General features: G+C 42.1%; 1 protein-coding gene across 2 annotated transcripts in view; it reads right to left on the reverse strand.

Annotated features, from left to right (window-relative positions):
• The window catches only part of dock1 (dedicator of cytokinesis 1), a 252,787-nt gene that overhangs the window by 18,888 nt on the left and 217,304 nt on the right, over positions 1-16,595 (reverse strand). For both annotated transcript variants that reach the window (XM_074662599.1, XM_074662600.1), the window contains exons 41-46: positions 14,068-14,209; positions 11,641-11,722; positions 8,389-8,473; positions 7,307-7,393; positions 3,698-3,874; positions 2,445-2,528 (exon numbers count right to left, since the gene is read on the reverse strand). In XM_074662599.1, the coding sequence (XP_074518700.1) occupies positions 2,445-2,528; positions 3,698-3,874; positions 7,307-7,393; positions 8,389-8,473; positions 11,641-11,722; positions 14,068-14,209 (657 nt within the window). The remainder of the gene's footprint in view (positions 1-2,444; positions 2,529-3,697; positions 3,875-7,306; positions 7,394-8,388; positions 8,474-11,640; positions 11,723-14,067; positions 14,210-16,595) is intronic.

Raw genomic sequence — 16,595 nt, forward strand, 5'->3', positions numbered from 1 at the left:
ACCCATTTTAAAGCTACAGAGTGAGGAAACACTATCGCAAATTCAATTAACTTTCCTTTTTCCTGCTGCTTGAGAAAGTTTCTGTATCTGTGCTCGATTCCTGGGTGAACCATAAGGTTGACTTGAGAGTATTAAAGTGACCCTTGGTTCAAAGCTGGAGTGATAAAACACAACAACATAAAAAACCCTGCAGCTCAGCTCTTCTTAAATCTTATTAAGAGGAAGTTTTTGTACAGAACTAATTAATCAAAGATGAGACACAAACGAGTTACAAACCTGTAGAGTTTGTAAGAAGCAGTTTAAGACAACATGTGACGCTTTCCAGTGCACTTATCCCAGGCAACGGGGAGTATGCAGAGCTCACAAACCGCCAGCGCTGATCTCTGGCTGTCTCTCCACGCAGCGGAGCATCCGCCCGAACTTCAGAATGTTTGCTTCAGCACTCTCCCCGGCTATTATCTCCACTGAACTCTTAACAGCTCCCCCCACCCCACTCTCCTCAGTTACTGTCATTGGACACTCTTTGCAGTGCACTCACGAGTTCTTCAAAGCATATTATATTTTTCAGCAGTAACCTTCAAGAGTGACTTTATTTTGCAGCAGCAGCAGCGGCGGCAGTGGTGCTTTGGTTTTGTGACAACATTTCATATATAAATGCCATAATAGAGGGAATAGAACAAGTACTCTTCTGCCTCAGATTCTCCACTGTATGTTACAGCCTCTGATGTTCTCAGTCACTGCCTGTTGGCTCTTTATTTAAACAGGAACATGTACATTAATTCAACAGATATGATGTAGCAGAGTTAGCTGAAAGGCTAGTTTTTCAAGAGCCCCCTATCCCAGATAGTAAAAGATATTAATTCAGGGGTGGATTTTGGTCAGATTGTGGTTGACTGATTCGGCATTTGACTATATTCTCAAAAATTACCAAATTTTCCATTTTTATTCATGTTATCATCTTTGAACAAGCATCAATGGATACATGGAGACCAAATATGTTATTTTTCAGTCAGAAATATGTGGCAAGTGGGCACAGACAGACAGATCAATCACCAGGTTATGAAATGTTTTACCCATTATGGATTATTGTACGGGCTTTGGGTTATTTTTGTGCAACTCAAGCACTACGAGTTCAAATCCATCAACCCAACACACATCAGCGGACTCAGCGTCTGGGTTGTTTGTGCTTCAAACATCATTATTGGTTAAAGTCACACGTACTCAGTGATTTCATTCACTTCAAATCATCACCTTGTGCAAATCCAACTTTAAAATTTAGACATGCTAACCTAAAATTTCCTTTTTTTATTGAATATTCTCTGTAACCTAACTTCAAAAAACTGCTCCTTTGCAATTTAAGACGATGGTAACACCAAAATAATTGTTGTGGTGATGGCGTTTTGTCACAGTGAGTGAGGAGACAACACAGTGGATATATAAGACCCTGATTTTCACTGAAATGTTTCGGGCGGGAGGGGCACAGGCTGCCTGTGCTGCACATGGCACAGACAAGCCGTCTGTGGCTGTTCTTAGTATGTGTACTTTATCATTCCATTCAGAAACCATCACCTTTTGTCATTGTTTGACTAAATGTTAACCTCGTGTATTATTGCAGTGCCCTGTAAACTTAAATCCAGTCTATTGCTCATATTGGCAATACACAAAATATGATATTAGCCAGCATGTTAGCTAACTTTGTTTATAATGATGTTGTTTTAATGTATAATGGAATGTGTATACAGTACTTTCCGCACTATAAGGCGCAACCAAAAGCCTGCAATTTCCTGTGCACCATATAATCTGATGCGCCAAATACATGGATCAATATTGATTAATCATGGCTACTGTAGTCAGGGGGCGTCGCCGAAGTAACAGCAGTAAGAACTGGTAAAGAGGAATTCTGGTAAGTGCTAACGTTAGCTCACAGGCTGGCCCAGGTTTCTTCGCTTGTTTATTGTTAGAGCAATACAGCGCCCCCAAAGGTCTGGCATGTGAACTAATCTCTGGAAACGGCTTTTGTGGACGGCAGAAACAGCTTCGTCTTTACAGCGCACTTTTTTGACAACGGAAAATAGTCGGATAGAAAAATGTGCAGCTCCGTGTGGATGTAGCCTGAGTTTGACTGACTTATCTGACTGTTTTGTTGACCTACGTCTGACAGTATCACAACATTAATTCAATCACTTCATGCTTTCTGGGACGTCTGATGTTGTAAGGCCCCCTAAATAACTAAGGTTTAAACATCCTTTTTCAATTAAAGTACTTAGTTTAGAGCCTGTAGTTATAAAAGTCTCATAAAACACCTCTGACTAACGACATAAGCGAATAAAATCACTGTGCTCTGTGTTTAGACTGACCTTCCCTCCACCTGATTTATGTCAAGATAAAATGAAAGTCTGTAATTCCTGTGGTCCGAGGATTATCAAGATAAACTTCAGTCTCACCTGCCAGGCAATAAGGTCCTTCAGCTTCTCGATCTTTTCCAGGTCTTCTGGGTGTTCCTGCATGTACTTATCATTGAAGAAAGCCTGGTGAACACACAGAGAGGGGGACACACTTGAGTGAGAATGGGAGAATGGTAAGAAAGGGGATAAATCCAGGTCACAACAAAAGACAGAAACTGAAATGTTGAGAAGTTTGTCGTATGAAATGAAAGAAGAAAAAGCACTGACAAGAGAAGTGGGGGTTCAAATGAGGAAAAGTTTCGTCAAGGCATCCTGCTCGCCTCCACCACCTGCACTACTTTTCTGAGATGAAGAAGTGACCTTAGGGTGAAGAATTCACGTCAATCCTCCTCTGACTCATACTGCACCGTTTTATAAGACCAATATGAACCTATTTTAGAGTTTGATATGTTCTGGGATACCCAGACATATTCAGACTGTGACTTTTATTTTGATCAAACATGAGGGAATGCGAGGTTAACGCAGTTTCCCTTTCCATATCGTTTGCTGCTGGGATATGATGAAGGGTGTGACTTGAGGAAACCAGAGAAAGCACAGGAAATGAGCTGAGAAGCAAGGTTCAACATGGACTGAGTCTTTTGAATTACTAGAGAAGATGTGAAGAAGGGAAAGTTGTATTGAATGAGAGATTTAAAGAGGGGGTGTTGTAGTATCCCATATTTTTTTTATCATGGTTATAAAGTAAGAATGCTGGATGCTAAACCAGTGCAGTGCAGTGCTTTTCAAACTGTTACATACACATTTGTTGTGGAAATCCCTTAATCTGTTTGTAAACTAATCAAAACGGTCCTTTTAAAAAATAGCACAAGATCTTCACAAGACTTGCTGAAACGATGAGGTCATCGCATAATGACCTCCTAAATGGTAACAAGCTGAGGGGACAGGCCTCAAACATCAAATTCTGTCTCTAACAGGACACCTGATGGCTGGCCAATTAGAAAGAAGGGGGTTTGTGGAGTTGGGAGCCTTAAAGTGACAGTAGCTAACACAAAATAAGGGTTTTTAAACAACAATGTGAGAACGATAGATATTTTTTGGGGAGGTATTAATCATCTTAAACTTCTACAGGGGCACCAGAGGGACAGACTACAGTCTAAAAAAAGGCACAATACCCCCCCCCCCCTTTAAGGAATTCATATAAGGTGATTTGGTTGTGACTAATTTAAAATCTATTAAAAAATAACTGAAATTAGTCATAGTGATGACATCACTTCTTAAGTTTAACAAACTACCTTTTCATAGTTTGCAAAACCTCCCATGACGGCTGGGTCCACAATCCCGTTCAGCAGCATGGAAAGGGGGTTGATGGGAAGGTTGGGGTCGTTCAGGTGCCTCTGCACCATGCTGCTGATCTTCTCATTGGTCAGCTGCATGGTTTCCATGGCGTTCTCCAGCGGGCTGATCTCCTCCTGCACAGGGTGGTATAAAAAGAGGTGTCATCAAATATCTGCAGCACTTACTCACCTGTTTGAACTTTTATACGCTCATACATCACTCCTGCTGCTGTGGTCGCAACAATCAAGCAGAAACATTTGTGTCCAGCGACTTGGGGAAGGTTATTAGAAGAGGGGCTTAGGAACCTTTAACTACACACATAAATCAAGCAGGAGAGAAGCGCAATGAATCATTTTTCACTGCATCCATTCATAAACCTGTAGCTGTCAAATCGTGATGGATAGTGTGTTGGTGAAAGGGATTTCAATTTCCATGTCAACAAAAATATGATTGGCAATTCTGAAAAAAAATGAATAAAATACTTGGAAATACTGTCATTAAATCTAACTCCAGCTCCATGTGTGGGCAATCTCATTACTCTGAATGGAACAACACCACCTCCTTCCACTCCAGCGTGCAAGTAAGAATTTAGAGGAAACATGAGTGGATTGTTGAGTAAATGTCAGACTCAGACGCTCGGCCAAAAAAACATAAAGATGTTGTGCCAGGGAGACAAATCTCCAATCTGTGTTAGTACATGTCGAGCCAGCCTGATAAAAAGCGCCGTCAGATGGACGGCTTGAGCTCGGCGGTTCTCGGTCCAGTCATTAGGCTGTAAATGGAGAGTGTGACCTCGGGTAACCTGGCCTCTCCTCGGCTCATCTGGAGGGCAAGCTGCTCCTGACAGTATGTTCCAGCCCAGCCTGAAGGAAGAGGCCTCTGCTTTCAATCAGAGTGGCAAAGGAGGAGAGCACTTCACAAGAGTTGAGGAGGGGTTAATTCTTTATAGTGGAGCGACCAGAGGTGAGCAAAGAGACCGAGAGGCCTGCTGTGAGGGTGTGATGTGGTGATAATGTTCAGTCCAACCCACAGTCAGCAGTTATTCTGCAGTGGTCTGTTCAAACTTGAGAATCTATCAATAAAATGAAGAGTGAGGTTATGTTCTGATTGGTAGATGACTGGCTAGACAAAACCAAGATTCAGTAACGTTACACATTACGGACAAGTCTTAGAGCACCAAGCTGCCAGTAGAACTCGATAAAGACGGCTACTAAACTACGGTACAAACTGACAAAGTTTGCTTGTCGTCATGTTTGAAACAACAGCGCTACATAACTTTTGATAAATACAATACCTCGTTGTGTTGAATCTGCTTTAAACAAAGAAAAGTAGTTTAAAGCAGCTAATCTCCACTCATTTTCAAAACAAATACACCATTTTAAGATATGTCTTCGCAACAGTGTGTGTGAACTGCTATCTAGTTAAAACAGGTTGTTCTCACAGCATCTTTTAAGATGATGTTCAACTGCTCAAAATGTAACAGGGCTTACCATTAACTTAAAAGAGAATTAAGCCTGTTGACTACTTGTCTTTTCATGATTTTCTCTGTTTTTTTTTGGACAGTTCACTCCCTGAATCTATAGAGGGATTATCAGTCCGCAGAACCAGGGTTTAGCTCCATTCATTCCGATGAGTAAGCATTTTTTAAACACTAAATTCAACCTGTTACTAGCATAAAAATGTATGGTTTTTCTGTGGTCAGTTTTTAGAAACGACACTATACAACAGAGGCAACGTCTATCAAGTTTTGACTGTCACAGAGCAACTGGTGTTTTGGAGTTAAGAGTGACCATGCTCACTGGTGACTGTTAAGACCCTGGTCGTATTGTGCAGTATGTTGTTTGTTTTCTTAATGTTTGACTGTGAGGGTTCTTTGCGCCCTCAGAATGCGTGTGTGTGTGCGTGTGAGAGCATTTAATCAGGTGTGCTGTCCCTGCTTCTCAGTGGTAAAGAAAACCGGCAAAGCATCCATGATTGGCTGTGGAGGAGGAAACCCCGGGTCTACCGACTTCCAACCGGCCACGTCACCCATAGAACTCTGTGTTGCGTTAGGGTTGGTTTGTTAGGATTTAAGTTGTTTAATTTCTTGTCGTTAGGGTTAGGGTTAGGGTTAGGATTTGTGTGAAAATAAATTGTACAGCTTGACGGTCCGAACTTTCTGTTAGACTTCTGTGGCTGCTTGGGACTTGGTGGAAACGGGGACTTTTTATGTTGTGTCTTGGCCACCCCTAGACAGGGCATAACAGTGACCCTCAGCCAAGTATAATTGCTCATCAGTGATTAAAAGCTGTGGGTCATAAGTTAACAGGGTCACACTCTACAGTGAAACACTAGCGACGTCTGCAGTAAATAATTAACTCTAAACGTAGTTTTCTTGTTCTTTTACAGTTAACCTGGTCTCAGACTCAGCAGTCTGTGCTTTTTTTGGTCTGGGAGGGTTTCTGATTTATTGACACAGGTAAGTGTCCACGGATAACGCAGTCATGAGCATCGAGTGACAGCTGTGTGTTTAAATTGCTCTCTGGGTACACGCCAGATTTCTCCACCAAAAACGTCTGTCCACTTGCTGATCTCTTCTGTCCACTCACTGCTATTTCACAAACCTGGGAGCCGTTAGTCATTTGTCAAAGTGATAATGCTTAGTTAAAAAACCATTTTTTTTGGAGGTTAACCCTCCACGTCAGTTGACAAACCATTGTACTCCACAGTGCTTCTGCACCCAAGTTGCGCGCGCATCCAGCATTGTTGATGAATAATCCCTCTATATGTCATCAAAAACAAACGTACAGGTCAGAGTTTTGGTTTTGCTGTTAAAAAGTGTTTAAACTATACCCGAGTATTCTCTGGCTGCCTGGTGCTGAAAGAAGGAGAAGAAACAAATGAAGTGTAATCTATCCCAGAATACTTAGTCAGGCTTTTAGTGCTTGGTGGTGCATTTCTTTTTGGAGCAAACTAATTAATCTCTTATAGGAACAGGCAGGTGACTCCGAGCGATACTGCAAGCTGCTATTGTGCTCCCAGTTAAATTACTGTACTCACTTTACTTCTCCTCATTCTCACTTTCAATGGAGACCGTGACAACAGAGCAGCTTTTTCATTAGTCAACACAACCAAAAACAGCTCAAATAATGAATTTTTAATGTGTGTCAGTCAGGTGGAGAAGAAATGTTTCCATTCCGAGTGCTACGGTAAACACTAAAGGAGCTTATTGTGCCCAGACCACCCTCTTATCAACAAGTTTCCAATACAGCAATCCAGGTAATTCAATTAGAGGAAAAATCAACAGAGAGCTCTGTCTCCTCGCTGTATTTGTGCTGTGTGGCTGTTTTCAGTGGAAACAGGCTTTAAGGAGTGCTCGCTAGATCAATGTAGGGCCTCTGGCAAAGAGAGAGAACGTGCCCGCTGGTTAGTCTGGGGAGTGGCACGCCGGCGTCCACACGCCTGTCTATACAGCTTAAGTGGACAAATCATATCGATTGCCTCCGAGCAAGGCTGCAGATCCTGATTAGGAGGCCTGCTTTGCTCCCTCTCTCCCTCTCAAACACACACAGGCTTTTCATACTTACCGTGGAGACAGACTTGACTTCAAACCAGCGCAGGATGCCAGGAAGTTTGTATGCGGTGGAGTAGGTGGTCCTCTCGATCCACATGTTCTGTTGACAAAGTGACAGAGACGCCAAATGAGGACAAACAGCACAGAAAACAGCTGACAAACTCTCTTCAGCTTTGAAGAAGCTTTAAAACTTGTATCAGAGCACGACAGTGTAACCGTCACATCAAGACGTCTACTTCTTCTCTGTGTTGATGACAGATCAGTAAAATTACTCCACTTGGTGTGAAATCTTCAGCTTTCATAATGAAAAAAAAAGAAAGATCTGTTTGATATTGATTTATTCTCCTGGAAAGAAAGGAATGTGTGTGTGTGCTAAACCTGGAAAAAAACAACCAAGCTGCATCTTGTGATAAGCAGCAAAACAACAAGACTAACAAGCAGGAACCTCATTTAACAAATAAAAATGAGGATCTTGTTTTAGGTTGAATCCATTTCCAGCATCTCTGCAAGAACAAGAACAAGAAGACCAAATTTATTTCACCAATCCGGGAAGATCATTATCCTGCTGATTGGTGTGTTCGTACTTAGTGCATCATTTTGTAAATGTTCGGCCTGTTAGTGGAGCAGATGCATTTGTTCCTTGAAAAGTCTTTTTTACAAACATAACAAGTGTGTGAGTGCAAGTAAGAGACAAACAAGAAATCCTTGTTATGTAATGTGTGTTTACCCATTCGTCAAAACTAAAACATGGATTATGAATAAACAGGAACATAATCACTGCAAACACGACTCTGCCTTCTTATTTTCAAAGTTGCAGTGAATTACAGATAGTGCTAAAAGGAAAAAAGCAGGATGGTGACAGACAAAATGCAAAACTCAGGCTTGATGTCACAGTGGACACTTCCATATCTCATTAACAGTCTCTGGTGAATGCCAAGTAGCCTTCAGGTTATTTTGAGGAACTCAAACTGGCTTAATCATTTTTTTCATTCAAACCAGGGAGAAAAGTGTTCCTGTATTTTCTAATGTAAGCAATGAAATGTAAAACCTTGATGGACAGGCAAAGGTAGAGTGAAAAAAAAAGACAGCAATTACCGCAAACTCGTTGTCGGGATCCTTCTCTCCCTTCCTCACCGGCCTGGAATACTGGAATTTATGGACTTCATTTACCGTGTAGAAGCTGAGGAGGGAGAGGGGAAGAAGAAATCAGCACCTGAGTAAATTAAACCTGTTATGGGCAATCCACAGCTTGATTCAAAGGTTGATTGCTTTGCTTCAGGTCAAACACAGGACAGGCCTCGTGTAGCCAGGCTCTGTGGCATTTAGCATGTTGGTTCTGACTAGCTGTCGAAAGCCGGGGCCTCATCTACATGGTAATGAGATTCATATTTGGGTCACACGCGCGTCACATGTGACCCCCTGGAGTTACTGCGACAAACTGGACATGTAGAGAAGCAGCAACATACCTGACAGTGCCACCGGACGGGCAGGGATGAACTTTGGCAAATCAGGTTAATAGACTTTTCACACTCAGAAGATGAAGTGTGCTGCAAAGTGGCTCCGGGAGCAGCTGTCTGGGCTAACACGTGGTCTCTGATACAGACACATTACTTCCTCTTTTCCCATCTTTTTATCTTTCTCTGTGGCAGGCAGAAATCTGCTCACACACTCCTGGGGAAATGAGTATAGATCTATTATCCTCGTACAGCGTATTGGATTCCCCATTCCTAAAAGAATGCCATATGCTTCACATATTCTGGTTTGCCTTTTTATGCAAACAGTGATGAATAAAATATAAAAGGGAATCGGTGCTGTTCAAAGACAGAGCTCTTTTATGTTTGTCGGTCAGTGGTAAATGTGCGCAGATGGTGAGCTGCTATACTACTGCTAATGTTGTGAAATAAACAGGTGTCACTTAGCTTTTGTACGGTGGCCCTGGAGTTTAAACATAACAACCTATTTGCAAGAACAATGACATTTAACACAAAAAAGAAAGAAACTCGCACTTAACATCACAGCATTCCACCCAAAACATGATATGAAGCCTGCCTGTGGTTATCGCTGTCCTGAATGACAAAGGCTAACGGCTAAACAAAGTAGCGCTAGCATTAGCTGATATGTTTGTATTAGCCATAGACTACTATCTCTTCTTGACACTACCTCCTGACATATTTTACAATCTCCTTAAAAAAAATAAACAAGAACAGCAGCTGTCAATCATCATTAAACGTGACGTGAAACCTTGTTTTTCACCTCTTATAACTAATGAAAAAGAAACTTTTCAGAAAAAGAGGACTTGAACACAAGACAGCCAAATGATATCTTCAAAACACCACAATAATCAGAAATGAGAAATATTCCTACGAGGTGGATTTATTTGTAAAAGTTTGACCTCAGCTCATCTGGAATGACTTGGGGGGGTGTTGGATTTTTTTTTGACCTATACTGCAGCCAGCCACCAGGGGGAGCAGTTTTTGTGGAGACCTCACTTGGGATTACAGTCTATGGTATTAGCCAGGTGCTTATTTTCTCGTTAGCTGCAAACTTAGGCCAGAATTAGTGTACTTTGTGAACAAATGGTGACAGCATTTAACCCTGTAAAGCCTGACCTATCAAAAATAGCCAGAAAATTCTAGTTTGAAGTAAAAATGCATTCTTTCAATGCAGAAAATACTTGTTTTAAAATGAGTTGCAATATTGGTGTCTTTCGTACCCCAAATTCTTGAAAATAAGCGATAATCTGAATTTCAGTGATGAGATCCAGAATTTCTTTGTGCTGTGGGCATTAAGCACAGTGCATGTAGGGAGCGTAAGTAGCCCTGCAGTCAGCAAAGTGCTGCTATGTGGTCAAGGAACAGCATTGGTAATTAAGTAAACTTGGACTAAATCATTTTTTTAAAACAAATTTATGCTACATTATGTACTTAATTTTATTTGAGCTCCTCATTAGAAATTCCTATAAATTTCCATGGAAAGTTTCAGACTTTGAGACCTTTTGGAATTTTGCAACCATAGTTGCTACTTGGAGGTGGTTTTACTTATTTAAGTTAAAACACCCTGTAGTGACATGACCGCTCCTGGATTCCTCAATGTTAGGAGTAAAAGTAGATAAAAGTCGTCTAAATGCAAAGAGTTTGTTTATTCATGAGAGAGTACTTACTTCATGCCCCCCCCCCCCCAGGCAAAATTCTGTCTCTGCCCCTTTGCTACAAATAATGTGACCATCCCCAAATGAGCTGAGAAAACATGTCTTCAATCTAAAAATGCTCTGCCGCTGAGTTTCTGATCCAATAAACAGATTAATAAATCAGCTGCGTTCCCCTAATTAAGCCTTTAACATGTCATTAGCTGGCGGGCGCTGATGATTCACCGGCATGGTGTGGACAAAGCAAGGTCAGAAGCAGGGGTGTGTTCACTGCCTGCTGTTTGTGACCCTTTAGCTCAAACAGCTCAGTCTCATTGCTATGCATAGTTGATCTTTTGCACCAAATGAGAGGACAAATAAGGGAGGGAGAGATAGAGGGAACCACGGCGAGAGCTGGAGGAAGAGTGTTGGCAGAGAAAGAGAGAAGGACAGACAGTCGGTGTGGAACAATCCTCCATCGCTGTATAAACACGGCTGCCTAATCTTGGCTATTAACAGAGTTACACATTCCAATCAGACTCAGTATGCAAACAAGCCAGCAGGCTGCTGCAGGGAGGATGTGACCACCGGTGCAGGCTTGTGATAAGATCACAGCCCAGGTATATTTGCCTAAAGGTTTTTCCAGGTAAAAGTCTTCTTTTAATTATGTCCGGTGATGCGTTGGGTGGCATATCAAAGTGAATTTGCACAGCTGAATGCTGCAGTGGGGAGGGTGATGGCTGGCGTACAGATTGGGCAAACAAGAGGGAGAGTAGGGGCCTGCACTGTTTGCTGTGGCCCTGGTGCGCGACACAAAAGCATTAATGATGTCAGAGGAACATTGTTGTACTTGGCATGGTGACTAATAGCAGATGGCTGGAGCAAGTTAATAACCCGGAGTACAACAAGAAGGTCAACCGCTGTTTGTTCTATACAGACGCACATTTACATGAAGATCTAATCACTTCCTGCGCAGCGGTCCACTCTAAAAAATGCTAATGTGTTTTGTGTGTCATCCCAGTTTCTCTAAATTGTTTTTGAGTGACTGGGGAGAGTAAATTTGGCTCCCTGTATTGAAATGCATGCTGAGTGACTTTGAGTAACACACCCTGTAATTGTAAAGAAATGAGTATGTGTGTGTGTATGTGTGTGTGTGTGTGTGTGTGTGTGTGTGTGTGTGTGTGTGTGTGTGTGTGTGTGTGGAGCAGTGATACACAGCCTACCTCACTATTTGCTCGGAGACAGGCTTGTTTTGGAACTTGGCAGGCAGGTCCAGGATGGGTTTCACCGTAAAACACTGGATGTCTTCAGCAGAAGCGTCAAGGAAATAATCAACACGTTAAGTCACTCAGATGAGTGAAACACAATTAGCATTTCATGATGAGCCTACCGTAAACAGACGTTTGAGGGCTAAAACTTTAATACCACAAGTTGCAGAATGTTCCACAAGCTGGAGCAATTATTTTCAGAGAACTTCAATTAAAAACTAACAAATGAAGTCACCAGAGTTTGTATTATGAATGCAAAATGTTTTGTCCAGTGCAACTCGTAATAGAGGAAGGGGATTAAAATAAAATAGAGCGTAGACACAGTTTTTCTACCTTTAGTGTACACTGTTGTTACCAGTATACTTTAAGATTAAAAGACATGGATATGATCGAAAAGAGAGTCCACCACAACTGATCTGAATGCGCCACTTTTAGGAAACTTTTCCCAAATCAGGGATCATAATTATGGAATTAAAGAAAGCAGGAGTGTACTATTATCATACCTGCCAATACTAAGCTCAACAAAGCGGGAGACCCAGCCCCCAAGCCAAACTCGTCTTTAGAGCTGTTGTAGCATCTGCAACAGAAACCCTGAGACCAAATCCAGGCTTAATGTCAACGATTTGAGAGTTGTGGGGTACCAACAAAATAACCCACTTGACTCTCTGTTTAACTCTCAAACAACAACTTTCTAAAGCCCCGTTTCCACCTGGTAGTTCGGTTCACATCAGCTTGGTTCGGTTAAGCTTGGTCTTGTTTGCGTTTCCACAACCAACTGTGCTCCTTTGTGGTAGGCAGAGTATAAGCTGGATGCCGACAGCCACATGTAGTGCGACGTCATAGCAAAGCAACACAGTGTACCCGCTAATAGATCCAACGAAGAAGAAAAACCTGACACAGTAAACAAAGAGCAACTATGGAAGACATCCAGCATTTCGTCCTCTCTGTGATCAGCATGTAACTCGTTGATACAAAGTGCAATCAAGCTTTGTTTAAGAGAAGACTGTGTGCCACCAGGAGGAATGCAGCAGTGTCGCAGGGTGTCGGAGCTCCACCTTCCGAGAACAGATCGGTTCAGTCTGGCACCCATATCAAAGGGTGCCAAAAAGTGGGACGGCTCGTCTCGGTTATTTGGGGATCCATCCCGGGATCACAAAATGAGTGCCGTACCACATACCCGAACTGGACAGCTTGGTTGAAATAGGGTTTAAAAAAGACACACAACACAACACAACACATAAAACTTGGCGGCTTAACTGCCTATCATGGGTATTGTATTCACTGAACCTTGCTGCAATCAAAAACAAAATAACTCATCTTCACATTAACACATTCCTGTTATTCAACATGAACAACCCAGCCAGTCTGTTACAGTATCAAGGTGAAAGATCTTGAGACAATAGGGAGAAATTAAAATCGGGAGTTTAGCAGGAGAAAGGGTTAAAAAGCAGGAGACTCCCAGAGGAATCAGGAGTGTTGGCAGGTACATTCTAAGTCAAGGAACCTTGTGGAGCACTGATTTGATGGAGGTGGGTCAAAATAGTCAAAGTTTATGGCTGCTGGCTAAGCAGTGTTGGGGCACTACTGTTTTCTAGTAACAGGTGATCTCATGTCACAACACTGTTACTGATGGTGAAATGTTGCCCCTAATTATGCACTGATATCTAACAGCTGTTATCTGACCTGGCTCGCTCTGCCAGGCTTAGGACAGGAGCCCAAAATCAATTGTGAGTGACAGACACTAAAGTAATGATGGTTGGCTAAAGGTAGAGTACGATTTCATAGTGAGCCAATCAGAGCCAGAGTTTAGGTAAGTGGTTGTTGTCACCACAAACCTCAACAACCAGCTGCACAAGAGAACTAGAAGCAACAGTGGGGAGTCCAGAGTGGTCTGTGGAGTTAAAACTGGTGTTTTCAGGGTGGAGGAACAGGAACTACTTCAACGTCTTTGATGTGAAAGGCAAGAACATACATTTGAAATGTGTGAGGTAAACTTTCCCTGGTAACTAGTTACATTTATGAAGGAGTAATTCAGTCACTAATTTGATCACTTTTTGGTAAAGTAACAAGTAGCTATAACTAGCTCCTTTTTTTTAAGTCATTTGACCATCATGGCAGCTGAGCTTAACAGCTTTTAGAAATAGAAAGAGCTACACAGCTTCACACAAACTCCACACCGAGCACTTTACTGTCTGCTGTTAATTTTACCAACAGTTGCACATCCACTATCTGTTCCTTCTTAAAGACTGTCACACGTTGCGCTGATAATCTAGCTCATTTTCTTTACTTTGTGCACTAACAAAAAACACAGAGAGCTAGAAAAAATAAAATAGAATTAAAAAAAAGTCAGTTTAGCAAAGCTCTGATAGATGCCGAGGATACATTGTCCAGACGAGCACTTAGTGTCCTCACTGGGCGGTGTCGTGGTCTTCATCTTCTCAGCGTTGGGAAACTGTGTGAGAAGTCGTGCTTCGAAATCTTCTCTGCGCTCGTACTCCTTTCCTCGGTAGATGAACATTTTGTTCTGAAAGACAGTAAAAAAAAAAAAAAACAGTGAGTCCTTGGATGTGAACGTGAGAGCAGAGACACGACAGCTCAAGCAGGTGCATCTGTTCACACACTCTGTGGACAAAGGACACATCGTTCATTTTCGGGAGTATGGGAGTATTAGAAATGACATCTCATAGACCATTTCACAAGATGAGAACCAGAGGCAAACATCCAATCAAAGACAGCTGTAGGGACAGACAGGACAGTGACAAAATCATAACGTAAAGGAAAAGTTAGGTGGAGAAGAGCAGCTTTGATTTGTAAATCGACCTGGCCCCAGCGCTGTGGCAGGGTTACAATACATTATCATAATCTCCATTTTAAATACTTGGAAATGAGGGTGAGTGAAAGTTCTTGGCACTGATGCAGCCATTAGTCAGTCCCAGCCGGGTTCAGAGTGAGCTTGCTTTAGAGGAGACTTGTGTTTTTGCTGACTGACAGATTGGAAAAGGGTTACCACCACTCTGCTCCACAAACGGCTGCAACCAGCTACAGCTGCTGATAAACCAGTGCCACAGTTCAGGTGTTGTAAGACACCAAATGACCGGCCCTCTGCACCGAGAGGTGAGCTCATGATCCGCTACAGCGAGGGCTTCACGACTTTTACCACGATGTCAAACCGGTGGCCCCAGGATCCCGTAGAGTACAGCCATTTATACTTCCCTCTTTCGCTTCACAATGCATCACACCCGGTAATTCTTTTCCTCCTGCACATCTCAAATCCCAAATTAATTAAAGCAAATGCAGACATGAAATATGCCTGGGGGCCGTTTTCAAATTTGCTTTGACAGATACGTTGACAAAAGCACATTGATTCCCAGAGTCGTCCCATCCCACCAGAGGAGGATCTGCCTGACGATACAAAGCTGCGTTTTTCAGCCGAAGAACAAGTGGGAGATCATTCATCACCCGGCTGTGTAATCTCCTTCCATCACAGCGTGGTCTATGCTTATTTCTAAAGAGCACAGAAGACTCTCATTACGTTTTTGAGAATTCAGCTCGTGTACACAGTAATCTCAGCGTTAGGACTCTCATTGTCATTACCCCCAAACCTACACCGGCCAGCTCTGGCAGAGAAAATGACTGTCATTGAGGAAATAATTTATGCAAAAATAGGCTTTTCTTTCTTGGCTGCAGGGTGAAAAAGGCAATTTCATATAGCTGAGGGACAAAGAAGCAACAGTTTACAAGACTGCAAAGTTACTGAGTTCAAATGAAGCACACGGTCTGGATTTGAGCTTCTTTGACGAGCTTGTAGCAATACTGAAAGAGAGAAATCACAAGGCTTAAAAAAAGTGTAAATGAAAAATTCTTCCTGCAGTATTCGATTTGAAAGACACAGGAGTGGTACAAAGGTTGTCTTGTTTATCTTTTACCAAAATAAGTCGTTAGAGAATGGTAAAAGGAAGAGTGCTCCTAAAAATGCATGAGCCAGGAACGCTCCCTCATCTCCCTGAGTGTGCTCAGGGGTCCGTCTGAGGAACATTCACACTGATGGAACATGACAGCTCACGACCGAGCGTCTCCGGATGTGGTGTGTTCGGATACATATTTCAGAACGACTTTCACACAAAACCTCAGCCGCTCTTTAAGCTGAGCGCTCACAGGAAACTCAATGCAGGGATTAAGCAGAGTTAAGGATTGATAGGGAGAGAAGGGATGGGAGGGAAAATACGCCGCCTGGATGTAAAGCACACCAGACAATTGCAGAAGAAAACTGCGCTGGAAATTCTCGAAACACCTTTAATGTGTCAGAAAGCTTAAAGAAACTCTGACGGAATAGACGAGAAACTTCTTGACGAGGCTTTAAAGATTTCTATGGTCCAAAAAATGACTCTGCATTAATATTCTGGGGCTGTCTTTTTACTGCTTGCTCTGCTAGTGTTCAGCAATATCAACAGATGGATGGAAATGCACAAAAAAGTCTTTCTACACAGACGTACATCACGAGGAGGACAACTGGGATCGATTTCTAACTCATGTACAAACATCCAGACAAATGACTTGATTAAGAGCATTTTAATTAGCAAGTACCCCTGTGTCCAAGAAAATTAACAACTAATAGATCATAAGCAGCTGAATAAAGCACTCTTGCATAAAATCAATTCCTAAGGGGGGTGGGTACAAAACGCCTTTATTCTACTATTGATTTTCTCACATAACTGACTTTCCCCTGAGGACACTACAATGCTGTGATAGAAAAAGCCACGCTGAATAAGACACTATGAACTACAAGCTTCTTAGTATCAGTCACATCATCAAAAAAAATACCCTAGATCTGTAAAACCTTTCATCTCCACTGTGGAGATCATCCACAAGGGAGGTATAAATTAAAAGTCTTATATCATATGTTAATTATT

This window comes from Halichoeres trimaculatus, unplaced genomic scaffold (genome assembly GCF_033239565.1).
Source record: "Halichoeres trimaculatus isolate MK-OKI-2021-1 unplaced genomic scaffold, fHalTri1.1 fHalTri1_scaffold_23, whole genome shotgun sequence".
NCBI lineage: Eukaryota > Metazoa > Chordata > Actinopteri > Labriformes > Labridae > Halichoeres > Halichoeres trimaculatus.